Source organism: Sinohyriopsis cumingii, chromosome 15, assembly GCF_028554795.1.
Source record: "Sinohyriopsis cumingii isolate HCF-2022 chromosome 15, ASM2855479v2, whole genome shotgun sequence".
Taxonomy (NCBI): domain Eukaryota; kingdom Metazoa; phylum Mollusca; class Bivalvia; order Unionida; family Unionidae; genus Sinohyriopsis; species Sinohyriopsis cumingii.
Window position 1 is genome coordinate 100,390,392 of NC_142975.1, and position 18,344 is coordinate 100,408,735.

Here is an 18,344-nt window from a genome sequence, read left to right on the forward strand (position 1 = left end):
CTTTCATGTGAAACATACACAAAATAATTGAGAGTTTTGGAACATTCTCAATTCATTATGACTATTGAGCATCTTCACAACGTTAAGAACATATTATCAAAGGAAATCCTTCAAGATGTGTTTTAACAGTTTTCATATCTTAGGAAACTGATTAGAATTATGCTAAGGGCTGTTCGATTTAAAAATACATGGTACTCAGGGAGGACAGTTTCTTTAAAATATATGCCAGGATAGTTTGATTTCACAGAGTTCATATTAAAATGGAAAGAAAATTATAAATTGCACATATTGGTGAGTAGCCCACGTTAAATGTGCCTCTCTGGCTCTCATGTATGTTTTAATTGAACAACCCAAAGCCTCCAAAAATACTGAACAAATTAAACCTCAAATTACAATTTGACAGATATACTTGTTTCTGAATGATAGAAACATACTGAAATAAATATATTGTTTTAAAATATTATTTCATCCACAAACCTTCTTTATATATACATTATATTAATGTGTCTTTTGTTTAAAAAGAGTGGGAAGTTTATGTTTTCCCATCAATGGAGATGGTTAAGAATGTATATTTAATGCCCTACTACTACTACTACAACTACCGGTGCTACGGCTGATGATAATGATGATGTTGACCATTGAAATAACATCAGTAGAATTCATAATGTTGACTACAGAATTTAATCGTTACAAGTGGAAGAACAATTTTTCTTTTAGAAGCTACAACCATAATTAGCAACTGTAAAAATGTTAATGGCTAAAAATGTACAATCTTAAATATACTTCAAAATAATTTAATATAATGGTATCTCAGACAAGGAATTAACCCAAATCATTTGGAAGTTTAATTTTAAACAATTCTGCCTGTAGAAATGTTTCATTAAAATATGACTAATCATTATTATCAACAAGTTAAACATATAATGACAAATTTAAACCAGATTGCATTGGGCAGTTTACATGTATGCTGTATTATCAAGATAATTCATTGTTATAATTTTATTGTGAAAAATTTAACTTTCTGTTTGTGTGAAAAACCATTAAATAGACCCTACTCAGTATGGTATAACAAGTTTCATGTGACTGTGTATGCAAATAACATATCTGCCAGCCTAAAAGTTGAAGTGAAGTATAGTTGAATAGGTCATTTTGTAAATGTTGTACTTTTCTTCGATGCTAAATATAAAATGAAGTCAAATCAATAGCGTGGCTTCATCTTTGCACTATAGTTTGTTTCACAGAGTATAGCATGGCGAATTTTATGTTATCGGTAACTCAACATATTTTCAGTTCAACATAATTAAAGTAGGTAAAATTATCTAATGGGTGCCACATACAGCATTTTAAAAATAATTATTGACTTTTGGCCACATCTGATGATGCTAACCTGATAATTTACTGTGTTACAGATACAGGGTAAAAATTGTGATGTTGTGACATTATGCTAGGAAACTATGGTAACATCCACTTTCATGAATATTAGGGCATAACTGCATCGCATTTCAGTATAACACGCAATAGGGAAATTGTATATCTTTTGCTAAAATGTTTTCTTCAACAGTTTTGTTTTGACGACAGAGAGGGAGGCATTTTTATTCCATTAAGTTTTCTTCTTGCACCTTGTAACCAAAATAAAATATACCCCGATATGAAAGATTTCACCCCTTCATCGTGACATTTTGTACTTAACTGATCATGCTTACCTGAAGTTTGTGTCAAAGAGAGAAAACAGTACAAAAACTAAAGAGTAAAGGGATACTATTAAAATGCACACTATTATCCTTCATTTTGAACGTTAAAAGATTCACAATAATTATCTCCATACAAACCTTATTTAAATTAAATCTGAAGAATTACCATTAAGCATGCTGTGTAATTATTTTTGTTACATACAATGACTGATCCATTACCTATAGAAAAATGTACCATTTATCAGAAAATGCATGTACTGTATTTAGGTGGCATTGAATCTAATTTGTGCTCAGGCTCACGAATAAGTTGACAATTGTGATGTAACCAAACAATACAGTTTATAATTATGATAAAACATCTCTCTCATATCAGTGCGTATGTATTTATCATGAAGTGCAAGAAAAATTAGATCTAATACGTGTCATTGTCCTAGTTATTAATTTCCCAACTTATATATTCTAATGCACATATATAATCACATTTAAACATTGTATATTGCTAGTGCTTAATACTTTGCCCCAAAACATGGAGAACCCACCTTGCGAGAACTCGTTCCATCGGGAACTCAACCAGTCATATCAGAAGTTGTTGACCCATGGTGGTTGTATGGACATATGGAGAAAGCACACTTTTGTACTCTGTAAATGTGCTCAATTTTCCATGAAGAATGAAAGCTTCGGTTTTGTGTTTTGTAATATATTATAACAAAGCAATTCTTCACAAAAGCTAACTAAGGCTTTCTCCAGTTTTGAACATCTCAATAAGCCTTTTACATTGTTGATGGGGGGGTGGGGTGATGCTCATCGCTGAAGTAATTGGACATCCATAGGGACTAAAATCTTCAGATAATCTCCACATATTTCAGTTATTCTAACCCAGAATAATTTCTATCAAAGGAATATTCAGTGATATAATTTATACGGGTTGACTGCTCCAACTACCATGGAGCGATATCTTATGATGCCAAGATGATTTATATAATTGGTGGTCGCTTCGCTAGTCTTTACCACAATTCAGTATAATGTACATTAATTTAATACTAAAAATCATTGAATATTTTAAAATCCTTCTCAATGTCAGATCCAATTGTTTATACAATCTCGTCTCCAAATTGATAATTATTGATACACATTATTTTCATTTTTTTGAGAATGTTTTCTGGCATGGGTAAAATGAAATTACATATAATAAATTGTTTTCAATGACATAATTCAAATATACGTCGCTTAGAAGACTAGGCTCAGGTTTTATGTTATCAAGGAAGCAGCTTATTTGTGGGTACATACGGAATAATCGTCAGGTTAGAAGTATCAGGCTATGAAATATTATTAATGATGGCAGTGTTACATGGTCTGTTAAAATGGTATATGACACGCTTAATCAAATTGAATGTAAGCTATCAACTTGAATGATTCTAGTAGCCTTAAAATTGGAATAACATAATGCATTGTGGTTTACATACCTTTGAGTGTGTTCTCTATCCATGCATTGTTCTGAAAAAAAAAATTGAAAAAATACCAACATGCAATTTAAAAAAGATTCCTGGGCCTCGTTCGGCTCAGTGTTCAAAACAGTTTGACTCTACCAATCACAGCCATCTTTAGTGTGCCAACATGGATTTCGAGTCTTGGGATCAGCCAATTTGGGTATACGAGAAAAGTGTCCAGTACCTTCCCATGGGTCAGTGGCTCTTACTGGGGTTTTCCCTGATTATTTCACCAACAGGTATACTGGTTACCATGTTTAACATAATATGTTCTGGAATTGGTGTTCAATCCAAAACAAGAACAACAGATATCAATAAGACTCCCTCAATAAGACTGATACACTATTGAGCAAAAATAAGTTCTTAAACTTCAAGATAAGAAAATACTGCATCTTGAATCGTACATTAGCACCATTTTCACTTAGGATCAAGTAGGCATGATTATAAGTCTTGTGGTCAAAACCAACTTCAGCATGACCATTGGATTATGGACAATAGTGCGCTTCATGACAACCATCATGCCACTGTATTGGATTTACAGGAGGCACTATTTTTGTTTAGAACCAAACAGCTATCACCCCCTCTGAGTCCATGTTGCATGCTTAAGAGGCGATTGAATGAAGGCAACCTTTTGACCATGGGATGTTACCCATACCAATGTAGGTAAGGTTCCTAGTTGAGTAAACAGAAGACCCATGGATTGCAACACACTACTATGGCCTCCATTTTTATTAGACAGGTGGTTGGGATTTATCATGGTCTTGACACATCAGCGTGTCATCCTAAGCCCTATGAAGTCTTCTTTACTTTTATTTTACTTTAACCTTTTGCGCTTCACTTTTCTTGATATGAATGTTGCCACATACAGTTTCCTCTTGTTTTTTCCTCTCTTTATCCTATTCAGAAAGTATATCAATAGGTAGCAAGTTAATGTATCAATCTGAAGGTAAGTATACCTGGTAAGTATACGACCTATCTATGGGTGGTTGAACATAGGTCATGAATTTACAACAACACCATAATTGAAAATACTCAATAGAAAATTCAACTGAACACCCCAACCCCAAAACAAAGTAAGCCTCTGCCAGACTCTGATGATGAATCATTTGGCATGGATTCATTATATTCTCTTCATGATTAATCAGCCACAACATCACTGTAATTTGTCAAATCCGTTTTAAACCAGATATACAATTGCAGGCCACCATCACAATTATACTTACCTACAACACAACAACACTACCAAATGTAGTAAAAGTTGGATTTTAGCAGGTCAAGTTTGATATACACAACCAAAATCCAGTTTTTTTAATCAGATGTCAGACGTATAACCACTGGAAAGACAGATGCCCTAAAACCTATGTATGTCGATGAATCGACTACTCTTTCCATACTTTATACATTGTGAAAATGACCTTCAAGCCTACTCAAAAGACTACAAAACATGGGAACAGAAGTAAATTCAAAGAATGAAATGCACTTAAAATATCCCATTTCAGTGGCCATAAATGATGGTAGAATCTAAGAATGACTAACATGGTCCAATCTTCTCAGCTGAGGTAAATAATAGTCTGATAATTAAAAACGTTGAAACGACTCTGACAAATCCTCCTTATGTGGCAACACATTGCATTATTCCTCTGTATAAACCTTGGAAAAAAGAAACAAAAACAATATTCAATAGTGCTCCAACACTTAAATAACCAAATATAACAAAACATCTGAACTCTAACAGGAAGCACACAATGTCTGATGACCCTATACAGCTGCATAACAGGTTTGATGACATTGGGGACAAGGCATCAGACGCAACTGCCCTGTGTGCTAAATGTGACACCAGACAAGCAAACAAAACAACCCTATACGTGCTCCTGATAAGAAGCATATAGTAGTAGTTGTTGTAGTCGGGATGAATGTCGCTGTTTAGCCCATGATGGCCTATACATGGCAGACAGTATAACTAGTGGAAGTACAATTCAGGAGTACCATGGTAAGAACCACTGAACCACTGGAAGCTGCTGGCAAGCTTTCTCATACGCCCACATCAACGAAACCCTAGACCTGAATCCATCTCGACAGGTGAGACAGTACTGAGTGGTAAAGACGAGCACTTTTAGTCACTCTGCTAACTTGGGTCTCAGGCACATAAGTCCCTTCCATAAGGTCTAACCTAATTAGTACACCGTCTCTATTATTATTTCATAACGATGAACACCGTTGAAAAATGGAATCGCTCTGGACTTAAAGCCAACTACAAAGATATTTTTCTGCTTTTAAATAAACACAATCCTACAGTACCACGTCGCCAGAAAAAAAAAATCCTTTAAAAGTAAGGACAATATGACAATTAAAATTACTTCTTTTTAAACGCCTACTTTTAAGATGTTGACATGACTTCTGAAAGAGCTCCCTCGTTATGCCATTTTGCTGAGACAAAAGTTACTTGGCATTGCTGGAAGCTTTACACTTCATCGTGTGATTTCATTTAATGTCATTAATATACCACCAAACATGAAATTATAATCAAATTAATCAGACATCTTCAATCAAGAGCTAATTGATACTATATTTGTTCCGCTCAGAATGTCAGTGCCTATAACAGTTTCATGCGACTTAAAGTGCATAGGTAACTGAGGTAACAATGTAGAAGATTTCATTTGAAGATATGATTTGTATCTAAATATCACCAGGTCACCAATGTATTTTACATCTGTAACAGGTACGTATCAATGTCTAGGTTTGACAGTTTGTTATTGCTCATCAACCTCTACTTTTGGATTATGATTGGAAGATTATTGATAGCCTTCACATCGGTGACCACTTCCCAATCTATCTAATGAACATCAACTCTACCATCAGTGAGCCCATTTCACACTCAAAATTAACGTTTGACTGGGCCAAATTTGAAACACTTTGCTAGACATAACATAGATACCTTTCTAAATGTTAATAATCTCGTTGATTAGTCTACATGTATTGTATGCCAGGCTGCATAAGAAATCAGTCACAAGTCCTTACCTCACTGTTTTCCATCTCAAATGCAGTACAGGATATCAAAATAAAACTGTCATCCAAAACCTTCAGCATTAGAGCATATTCCAGTCTTGACAATAGCAAAATTGAACTTTCCAGTTTATGTAAGACCTAAAACAACACATAGAACTTTTCACTATGTAAGAAGGAAAACATCTGAGACAAATCCTTCCATGTTTCAATACTCTTATGATGAATTTCTTTACAAATTTAAGAACTACACAAAAATGTACACTGATGACTGAAATGATTGTGAAAGGCTGTTGCAACCTTCATTTGTAGAAATTACACTATACAAATTAGGTTGCCTCAGAGACAAATCCTTCCATGTTTCAATACTCTTATGATGAATTTCTTTACAAATTTTTAGAACTACACAAAAATGTACACTGATGATTGAAATGATTGTGAAAGGCTGTTGCAACCTTCATTTGTAGAAATTACACTATACAAATTAGGTTGCCTCATAGAGCATCAATACGTTCAGCTAAAACAGGTAAAAGAACCTTGCCATGAAGTATAGTGGAACTATATCATCTTCTAAGATGACTAACTTAATTCACTATCAAGCAATATGACTCACTCTGGAAGCATTTAGTACATCCCCATGTGAGAGCCTTTTGGCTGAAGCGAATGACCCACCTCAATCATGTCGTTAAGTAACATTTTCAAGTTTACAATATGTCCTATATTAAGATCCAATCCTCTGAACCTGGCTTTTATCTCTGTTGTCCAACTCAAATACAATAAAGCATACCAAAACTAAACTCATAACCTTTGACAATAGAACATATTCCAGTCTTGACTATACAAAAGCTGAATTTTCAAGCTTTTATGACACCTAAAATAACCCAGAGTACTTTTCACTGTGCAAGAAGGAAAACATCTGAGACAGATCATTCTATTGTTTAATACGCTGATGATGAACCTTTCTATGAATTTACGAACTACACACATATTTACACTGATGGCTCAAAGGATTGTGAAAAGACTGTTGCAGCCTTCATTTGTAGAAAGTACACTATACAAATATGGGTTCCTCCTGGCGCATCATTATTTCAGCTAAATTCAGGGAAATAAACATTGCCATGAAATATATTAGAACTATATCATCTTCTCTGATTTGCTATAAGTACTGTAGTCAAGAAAAAGTTGGTAAACCCATTATTGACTAGTAATCCCAACAATCATACTTTGCTGTGTACCATCCACAATTCATTATTCCGTTGGTTACCCAGCCATGTCAATATTAAAGCTAATAAAATGGCAGACCACACTGAACAAGACGGCCCCTTCTCTACAACCATATGAATTTATTTATAATGCCATACACTGATTGTCAAGGTGGCTAAGCTATAGTAGCCATCCAGTCCACTCAGACCAAAGGAGAGATTATAAGATTATTATTTCGTCAAGTTATAATGTCTATATGACCAGTAACCCAATAAATGTCGCCATAAATCCAACAAATGTTCGAGATAATCACTGAGAAAGCCATAATGGATGTGACGACACTTGCATTTATGAGCAACTGGGCATCACTGAAAGTCTTTCTGTGAAAACGCATTTTGATAATGACCATTCCTTCATTTAGAAATAGTGATTACAAGGTTTTAAGTTGGCAAATAATGTAGCCATATTGGATGTAATAGCAGGATCATTTTCATTTAGGACCCATTAGACCTTGCAAATAAGTATTTGTATAGTAAAAACCGATGTTGATAAGATTGGACCAGTGATATAAAGGTTCTGAAGATGGCAGCAGGGGCAACCAGACTGAAAGTGTGAGCAGTACCAATATTGTTTTGATAATAAGAAGTCTTCTGGGAAAAACATTGATGTTAATATGACTTTCCATGCAAGCATAGCAGGACAAACAAATTTAATATAACTTACAGGGCCACCCAATTTGTAAACAGACTGGCACCATTTTAATTTTAGGTCAGCAAGACATGATAAGAAGTCTTTAACCTGATAACCGCACATTAATATGATCATCTTGTCTGCAGAAGTAGCAGTAAAAAGATTTACTTGAAAGCTACTATGATGGTTCCCACCATTTTGATTTACAGGAAACATGCCCATCACTGGTTTTACTTCCGTGGAGCATTGATTTCTACAATGCAAAGCTCATTTATACCGAACCACAACAATGTGGTAAAAAGATAAGATTTGCTTATGATAAATAGGGTTCCAAGCTGTGAGTAAATTATTAAATTTTGACCAAACGTTCTAATTGGCAAGCAAATTTGCAGAACAGTTGCCAGCAGATGAAAAAAGAAAGAAAGCAAGGCTTGAGCTCACAGAAATGCTCCCAGTGTATGCAAAAGTTTTAAATGAATTCACACAGTTGAAACATGATGATACAAGAAACTTCCATCAAAGCAGTGATATACAAATTCATTCTGCTCAGCATTATACAAGTTTGTTGTGTTCTTATAAACAAAACACGTGTCTGAGCTGAGTTACTTTCTTTTTATATTTGCATGTGAAACCTTTGGTCCCATTCCAGAAGGTGCAATCAAAAAGGTAGATACATACAATTACTGTATATTTTCAAAATAAAGTTAGTAGTGGCTGGATGGTGGGATGTAAATGGAAACAAGAAGTGGTGGAGTTTCTCATGAACCGAGGACGATATTTCAACAAGAATGTCAAATTCGGCGTTAGATATACCAGCAAAGAATAAACCAAAATGTGCTACAAAGTTTTAAAGTTCTTGGTTGTCAGAGTGCAAATGTGTACTCGACAACTACAAGACACGACGTATGTTCCATTGAAAAATGGAATAAATATATTACCATCAATATTTCTAAATGTTTCATTCAAATTTAATTGATGATTTGGATTTAAAAAAATGAAACATTCTTGCCGCAAAAATATTTCTTCTTTTTGGAAAGAAATGTTTAAAATAAATATCCATAAAATGTTAGAAAATAAATAAATGGTGTACGGTGAAATGTTTTATGTAAAAAATCTACGTTATGTCTGCCCTTTGTTTACAAAATTTGCACATAAACTATATTCCTCTACCAAGAAAATATTTCTGTTTTTGACCAGCAGCTGAATGAAAATGTTTTAAACAAATTGAACAATGGAGCAAATGTGCACAAAGTTGAGTACACGAAATAATTATATATTCATAGATTACATTTGGATAAGAAATTGCAGGATATGAAAAATGACATGCATATCGTACACTGATTCCATGATAACTCACACACAATAGATTCCAAAATCATTGATCACACTATAAGCAAGGATGCGAGGTAACAAGGGACCTATAAAACCAAACAGAGGGATAGACGTCAATGGTGTGATGGAGGAAGCCAGCCTCCATCACGCCTTTCTACGTCAATGTCAATTGATACTTAATAAGTTTATCTTTGATGTAAGACCCCATCACAGATGAAACTTCCTGGTAACAAGGTGTCCATGGCAAACTGAAATGTTGCCAGAGGTTTGAGGTGAGGTACATACATGCTCATACTATATATTTATATATATAATCGCATACATAATGTGATTTATAAGTAAATAATACAAAGCATTGAAAACAAGTCAACTGCAATGATTCATCATAATGATACATTATTTTAATCAATAAGGACAAATGAAGCAGGTACTGCATCGATTGAACGCGAGTCAGATTTGCTCTTTGCAGGTAATTTGATGCATGAACGTGGACAAATGACAATTTGTTTATTTTGATAGATCTTGCATGGGTTATGTAAGAGTATTGCTTTCAATTAGCCCAATTATGTCGCCATGCATGCAGGGCATTGCAATAACGACTGCAGGATCATGCTCTACAGACGGCAAGGTATTGTTATAAACACTGCTTGGCGTTGGCTTTCTTTTATAAAATGTAACATTTTGTATGAAACTGAGAAGAAACTACTAACCATAATATTATTGCTCAAGGTTAAATCAAAACCTCTACACGTTTACACAAAAGAAGTATTATTATTTGTACAACTTGATTAAATGTTAGCGGCAAATTGTGCTTTCACTTCATGTTTAATTATAACTACTGAAATATATTGACTGCATCCATTATGAACACATGAGGCATCTTAAGCATCTTCACGTGGACAGTTCAAAATGAATTAAAAAGAAAAAGGCAGTCTATTTTTTTAAAAGACTTTAGTGTTGGGGTATGGGAATAAAAATGTCATTATATGACACAGAAATTCCAGTATTGGTGAACCAGTATCTGTCTTTTCAACAAACAGTTACATGATTGGGCACACAATCATCAGGTCCATACAAAGTAAGTGTCTTCAATGGGGTTTTTTTCTCTCACAAGAATCAATGATGATTTCGATGAAAACAGAGCATATGACAATATCAAAGGCATGTTGGATGACATGACTATGCTAGTAAAGAAGGCACTAAGTAGTTTATGTCAGCTCCAGTTCTTGTCTGTGACCTCATCATGGATGTATTGTTTCGTGCCTTCTGTAAAGAGTACTTACAGAGTTGTAGAATAAATACAAATAAGGATGATTAGGTATAATGATTAGCAGCCTTCTTTAAATAAAGAATATGATTATTATCACAATCCAAATCATTATATTATATATTACTGTATTTCATTTTAGAACAGGAGAATAATTCCTACCTGATAATGAAGTTCGTCTTCTTAAGAACAGTATCAAAACAATTGTTACGGCTATAGCAGCTACACCACCACCAACTGCACCTCCAGTAATAAAGCTTTGTTGTGGACCAGTAGGCTGGTGTTCTGAAAAGATATACATACCTGGTTACAAAAGTCATATGATGACAAGAGACTTCATCGGTATCAATATCACTTCTTTGCTCCACTGTTTTCACCAGTTTCAGAACTCAACCAATGTAAAATATGTATAATCCCGAAGAGACCTAAGGGTCTTATGGTATAACCATAGAGTGTGCCAGTAATAACAAGATGAAATTAGAAGGCATGCAGAAGACACATACATTTTAAACCGACTGTTTTACGACTAAGATTAAGAGCTACTTCAAATTTAATATTTATAAAGTCTGACTTTTGCATAGTATCAATTTATTTTGGTGTAAATATCTTCGTTTCATAATTTACAAGGAGTGTTAGTCAAATATTTCTAATAAATCTAAACTGCCATTCAGGTCAAAATATTCTTGAAGACCTTTAATTTCACACCCATGGATACATGCTTTCATAATGTACTACTTGGATACTTCCTGGATACCACACATATAGAGGTCACAGCGGAAGTCCTAAACTTTAAAGCAAATCCAGACCTGTTCATTCCAGGGGTTGGCAACATACGGCACGCGTACCACAAGGTGGCAAATCAAGAGGTTTTGTGTCGGACGCGAAGGACAGCCAAAACCATCGCAAGAAAAAATTCATGACTTCATGAACACCATGTGAACTGTTCATGAATGTGCATGACTTTTCATCAAATATTCATGATCAGTTAATCATATGAGTTCATGCACAAATGTTCATTAAAGTTCCACAGCTATGTCCGTGAATACTTCCTGAATTTTGAGGCATCATACATGAAGTTCATGAACACACTGATGAACTTTTATGAACTATTATAACATCTTTAAAGTTCCTGAAATGTCATGCACTTGGTTTATGAACAATTGAAGTACTCTGATGCACCACTAATATATTCATCAAATATGTATGACATTTCGTTATCAATATATTCACAAAATGTTCATCTAAAATTCATTATACAAACTTGTCACAATATTTGTGAAATATAAATAAAGGTGAATATTTATTTTTTAAATGATATAATACTGTATATATGGTCATTGAGATCTTTTATTTAATACTTGTGTACTTAACCTGAGTAATTCTGGATTAATATTGGAAAATATGTTCTGGCCAACATGAATACAAAGTAGTTGCTATAAAAGCTTTCAATGACTTTGTGTTAACGTTTTCGTCCATTATTGTCATAAACTGCATATTATGTTTGACTTAGAACAATTACCGGTTGCCAGTTTGCCGTTAAAACTGGAATATGTAAACAACGATTATCCTGACTGCATGACTGTGAAAGAAGACGTGATATTATTCGTTAACATACGCAGGTGAATTCAATAGCTGAGTTTTCTTTTTTCCCCTGAAAACACAACAGAGCACGCAAACAGTTCTGCAACAAGTACAAACCTCGAACAAAGAACGTGGACTCACTCCCGCTGTATGGATAGATGAGAATATTTTCAATATCTTTTGTTTTAAGTAGAAGTGCCGGGAAGCAATCATGAAGAATATGAAGGAACTGATTTGGTAAGAGCAAAGTTAGGCGGAAATGCGTTCCCAGCCAGGATCATCAAAAATACAGTATCTTTTTCTTTGGCGTTCATTATTATTTCAGAAAGAAGTTATTTGGATATTATATTGATTTGAATATGTCATCATATTAGTTTTAACCAAACTAATGACACATGATTTGTCAGATCAAGTTTAAACTTGCTGTTCAAATTTTTGAAAATCACAAACATTATCATATACTCCACCCCTTTTTTGATCTCAATACAAGAAGTATTACTGCATAACGATAGGAATTTAGATGTTCGGTATCGTTTTCTGTTTCATGACATCACTATTTCTATGATCTGATGTAATTTGTTAAATTAAGACAAAAGCAACTAAACTAGTTAATGCATCAAATTGTACACAACACAGACGCAAATAACAGAGAGATGAAACCAGAAGCAGTGATACGCAACATGCGTTGTCAGATTGGATGCATTAGTGACATTAGGGCCGATACCACACAAACCTGACGTTTTATCAACAGAAAACGGCTAAAGAAATTAACCGTAAATAGCCGCATTTGAACAAAAATATATGTATACAGATAAGGTTATTGAATGTAATGATGTTGTCAAAAATTGTCATTTTTTATTGATTACAACATAGCGACCAAATTCTCCAAATAATATAAATGCTCATTAAGTTGTTTGTTAAGTGTAAGTGACTAAATAATTCTTAGTAGGATCATTATTGTTCTAGTAAATAAAGTGGGGTAAATAATAGTGTGCTAAAAGCTGAAGACAATGTTGATCAGAGATTACCTGCAACTAACTTTATCTTTCTTTCAGATCAGACAACAGAAAAGTAAAATTAGTAGAGGATGAAGTCTGTAGGTTTAAGAAGAAAATTTTAAAACTGAAGGATCCTGTCGCCAAGATGGAAGAGACATTAAATAGTGACTGCTGCAGCAATGTTAAAGATTCAAACAGTAATCGGATGGAACAGCTGAAGTTGCAGATGGAGACATTCAGCAATGACAATGGGCGGGATTTTATTAAATTATTGGCCCTGGATATCTTTCTAAAAGAGTTATATGACAGGTCAATCTCTGGGAAAAAGATCGGTCAAGTCATGATAAACCCCAAAGACAGCCCCTTGACGATGAAAGTTAAAAATGCTTCAACAGTTGATTGACCACAATTGCACAAATATCGTAAAATAATGTCAAAGAAACATAACGAACATACAACAAGTGTTACCAAGAGTATAAAAAAGGAATATCCCTAGTCAAATCAATGTTCTTTGTTGCAAATTAGAAATTTATCTGAAATTCAATACTTATTTTTAAGATAATACATTGCATTTTACAATGTTTTAAAAACCCCACATCTAATGTTATTTTATGATTCAGAATGAAATGTTACTATAGGTATTTGTGAGTTTGTCAGATAATCAATTTTCTTATAGGAAGTGTGAAGTCATTATTCATTCATGAGAAACTTTGTTCATCACATTTTATGAATATGTTCATGCACTTGCTCATTAAGGATGATGTACCTGTTATTGAAATTTTATGAACTGTTCATGAATATTTCTTGAGCTGTTCAAGATTAGTTTGTGAAGTTTTGGTTCATTAACAGTTCATGAGTTCAAAATATCAGGAATTCACCATTTTCAGTTCATGCATATTGATGAACAGCTTATGAACCTGTTTATGAACTTCATGAATGATTCACGAACCCAGTTCATGAATAATTATTGAACAGTTCATGCCAGCTCATGAATTGTTCATAATCATTTCACAGGGTATGTCTTGATTTTAACAGTGTTAGTCTCTTACTGTTGGCATGCGCTAGCTCATTTTGTAATTAATCTGGAAAAACGTGGCACGCGATGTAATATAGGCTGCCAACTCCTGGTGTATTCTGACTTATAAGACATACATGTTTGACCTGCTATGGGATTTACTGGTCACATATACTAACTTTTAATAAGACTAGCCATACAGGAGAGATTCCACTACAAACCAGTACCTAATAAGTTATACAACTTGTCAAGATTGTTTCAACAATCACAGGTTGTAGTTTAATTGCATTCATTCAATGCAAGTAAAGTAAGAAAACCTTTTTTTGTACTTTCGTCTCCAAATAGTTTAGAAATATCTTCTGGCCATAGTTTCACATATGTATGCTGATTATCTGAGCAATGTCAGGGCCTTCATTAATATCTCATGTTCATTTTGAGTTCTTATTGTTGTGAAAATGTCCAAGAAATTGGCGGTCAGAAAAAGAAAATAAATTTCTAAAGACACAAAGAAACAAAATACTGAATATGAGGTCCGAAAGCCAACATACGTATGTGATCTAATTCAAAGATACGTCATGAGGCTTGAGAAAAAATTGAGCATACATTACATGCTACAACATCTTCTTATAGCAGTGTTTAGTGAGCAATCATGTAATTATCAATGATTGTGATGTTGAAGCTGATATATGAACGATGCCTACTTTGGTGTGGTAATGAGTATGTGTTTCTTGGATTATGTTAATTATATTAGTGATGCTGTCACAAGTATGATACTAAATATGAAAATGTAACTTTTTTACCATCACAATATTCCTAATATGTGATGTTGAAGCTAATATATGAATTACGGATACTTTCGTGTGGTAATGAGGATGTCTTTTCTTGGAGTACGTTACTTATAATAGATGTCGTCACAACTATGATACCAACTATTAAAATGTAAATTTATTGTACCATCACAATATTCCTAAAATGTGATGCTGACGATGATATATGCATGAGGCCTAATTTCGTGTGGAAATGAGGATGTATTTTATTTGAGTATGTTAATTATAATAGTGATGTTGCCAAAACTACGACACCAACTATTAAAATGAAAATTATTGTACCATCACAATACACATAAAAATATTGATCATCAGAAATAATCCAAGTTATTGAACAAACACTATTGTACAAAACGTGCTCTTTATGATTCAGTGAGGTGTACGCGTATGATGACAGTTTCTTCATATCTCGAAATGTATTGATTAAGCATTTGTTTTAAAAATGTCAAACGTATCTATACATATTTTTATTTTCTGAAAGTAATCACACCATAATAGACCATTTACTACATGTGTTCAAAGTCATCTACATAGACACGTACATAAACATTTAAAAATTCTCAGTTATAACATTTTAATAATCAAAGTCATTAAATATTGTGACTGAATGAATCTTAATAATTACACTATTGTAGTAAAACTAGGTTGCTGCAATGCATATTTAAATATATGTTAAATACAGAATATGATAGTTTTGAGATAGTCATTCTGTAATCATAAAACACTATGATTGTATATATCTCTATTTGTATTAAACTTTTAAATAAAATGGTCGCTCTCACACATATTTCACATTTTACTTTTTTTTGTTGAGTTTGTGTGTTTACATATAGTTTTTCATGCAATATGTTTATCCCATAATAATGCCATTATAAATTTTGTCCAAAAAGTAAGGAATGTGCTAATTGTTTGGCAAAATTAGAAAGAACATATGCCTCTATTTTGTAAAATTATGGCTGGGGTTATCCTCAAAAAGTAGATCATACATTCCAATCTACATTGAATTATAAAATTAGGCCCATATTATATCGTGACATGTATATCATATTTGTGTTGGTCATGGTTGGAATATATTGCTATCATTGGGATAATTGACTTATAATGTGAAATCTGATGTGGACAGCAAAGATATTGTGACTGGTCACTAACCTGATAATGTTTTGCCTGTGATCACCTCATATGCGAGTTCTCCATTTCCCTTGACATTAAATGCATATATTCTGAAGTAATAGACTGTATTTGGCTTTAGTTCTGTGATTGTTGTATTAAGCAATTCTTCACCCTTTCCTCCAGGTACCAACGAAGCATTTTGCCAAAAGATGTTATCCATGCTAAACTGTATAACAAAAGTCTGGTCGAAGCCACCATGAAAACCAGGATACCAGAACAAAGTTATCTGGTTCGTCTGTAAATTGCTGTAATTAAATTTGTACGGTTGCCCAGGTTCGCCTGTAAAATGTTGTAATGAGCACAATTTTAATAACAGGAAATTAAACAAATTTCTTTTAGAGAATACTATCACATAAAAAAGATGCCCAGAATATTGTTAATTTTATAATTGCACACGATAGCATGCGCATCATGATCTATGCAATGCACTCAACTGGCCTCGAACAAATTCATGATTAGTAATTCTGTTCCTTGCTTTTTATATTTATCTGCTGAGTATTAGAGCCATCTAAAAGTGCAATAGATCATACGATGACCCTGGTCTACCGATACATTAAAGAAACAAAACCAATCTAATTTAACCTTAATTCATAGTATGTCTTGCTCTCTTTTGAAATGCATATAACCCTGTGAAAATAACCATTACTCCAAACTAGTTAATATGAAGAAACGAAAAAAAAACAAAAAAAAAAACAACAGAATTCTGGAGAAAAAGCACATTGTTCAGCCACTTTAAATCTAGTTTTTGTTCAAGAATTGTTGCAAATAACCCAAGATCTTAAACAATCTAACTATACGTAGAAACATTTGGTAGAGCTGGATACCATAAACGAAATTTGTGTTGCTGTATTTCTTAATGTACCAGGATATGTACCAGTACAGTATACCACAATTATGTTTGGGACCAACTTTTAACTGTTCTAATGCAAGAGTCTGAGACGTTTCCTGTAAGTTCAATCTGTGAAATACTGTAGAATACCTTGCTCTGATTTAAAGCAATTATTAATCAACAAAAGTGAAGTGGCCAAATCAAGTCTTGCGCGATCGTAGTATAGATACGTAACTTGAAAAACTACTACAACACTACTACAGTAGACAAGTATTTGAGGTTGTACAGGGTATTATTATGCACAACAATACACGAGTCAGTCTAAAATGATAGTTGGTCTTAAAAAGCGCTTTAATACGGTTAAATTACTCGGTTGATTCCAGTATGAATAATGAGAATCCGTACATTTTAGTTTGCATAAATAAATTCAAAAGAGTAATACGCCATTTTGATGTAATCAAGCAGCTTCTTCATATCTGGTATCAAATAAACCTCAAAGTTAAATTAATACAATTAATACAAGCTTGCATTTTTACTGTAACAAAAAAAAGGGTTTTTTTTGCCAATATGAAAAAGACAGACATAAAACTATTAAAGATTATTTAGGGCTAGTGATCCTGCTTACAGATTTCTGGTAGACTTAATATTGCATGGATATGTCTGTTTACCATAACATGGGACCATGTGCGAATATGCTTGAAATAGTATTTCAAAATGGCACATTCTTTTGAATTAGCTTTTATGTGGAGGGTGTCATGCACATTTTTCCATAATACTCTTAACTTAAGATCTGACTTTTATATGTACTGCCTTAACACAGGTAATAGCTTAAACACTAACATCACCATGCTATGAAATACAATATTGCCAGTTTGAGTCTAACTACCAAAGAAAAACATTTCTTAAGTAATTCAGATCTTAATGCGCAAATGCTTGCATATGTAGACATGAAAGTCAATATGATGAAAGGCTGATATCAGTTATAGATACATGTATGCAAAAATAAAAATGAATGACAGTTGAAAAACAGAACCCATATTCCCAAAGAGTAACATAGAATGAAGATACAAGCTATAATGCTTCTAAAAGGGGTAAAGTAAAAATGAGAAGATGAAATAACTGTGCTAGAAATCAATCTGTAATTGCAGTTAAGTGAAACTATATCTGATGCAAAATTTACACTTGCTGTAATCCAGAAGGGTGTGTGATTAGGATTTGTAATGTAACTTTTAACTTTTTTTTGTCATATCG

At 33.5% G+C, this 18,344-nt stretch overlaps 1 protein-coding gene across 1 annotated transcript in view; it reads right to left on the bottom strand.

Annotated features, from left to right (window-relative positions):
- LOC149782385 (uncharacterized) overlaps nt 1-16,515 on the bottom strand; it is a 28,050-nt gene extending 11,535 nt beyond the window's left edge. Inside the window, exons 1-3 of the mRNA XM_089934872.1 lie at nt 16,244-16,515; nt 10,836-10,958; nt 3,155-3,185 (exon numbers count right to left, since the gene is read on the bottom strand). Of these exons, the coding sequence (XP_089790998.1) occupies nt 3,155-3,185; nt 10,836-10,958; nt 16,244-16,424 (335 nt within the window). The 5' untranslated portion in view covers nt 16,425-16,515. The remainder of the gene's footprint in view (nt 1-3,154; nt 3,186-10,835; nt 10,959-16,243) is intronic.
- Nucleotides 16,516-18,344: the final 1,829 nt, after the last annotated feature.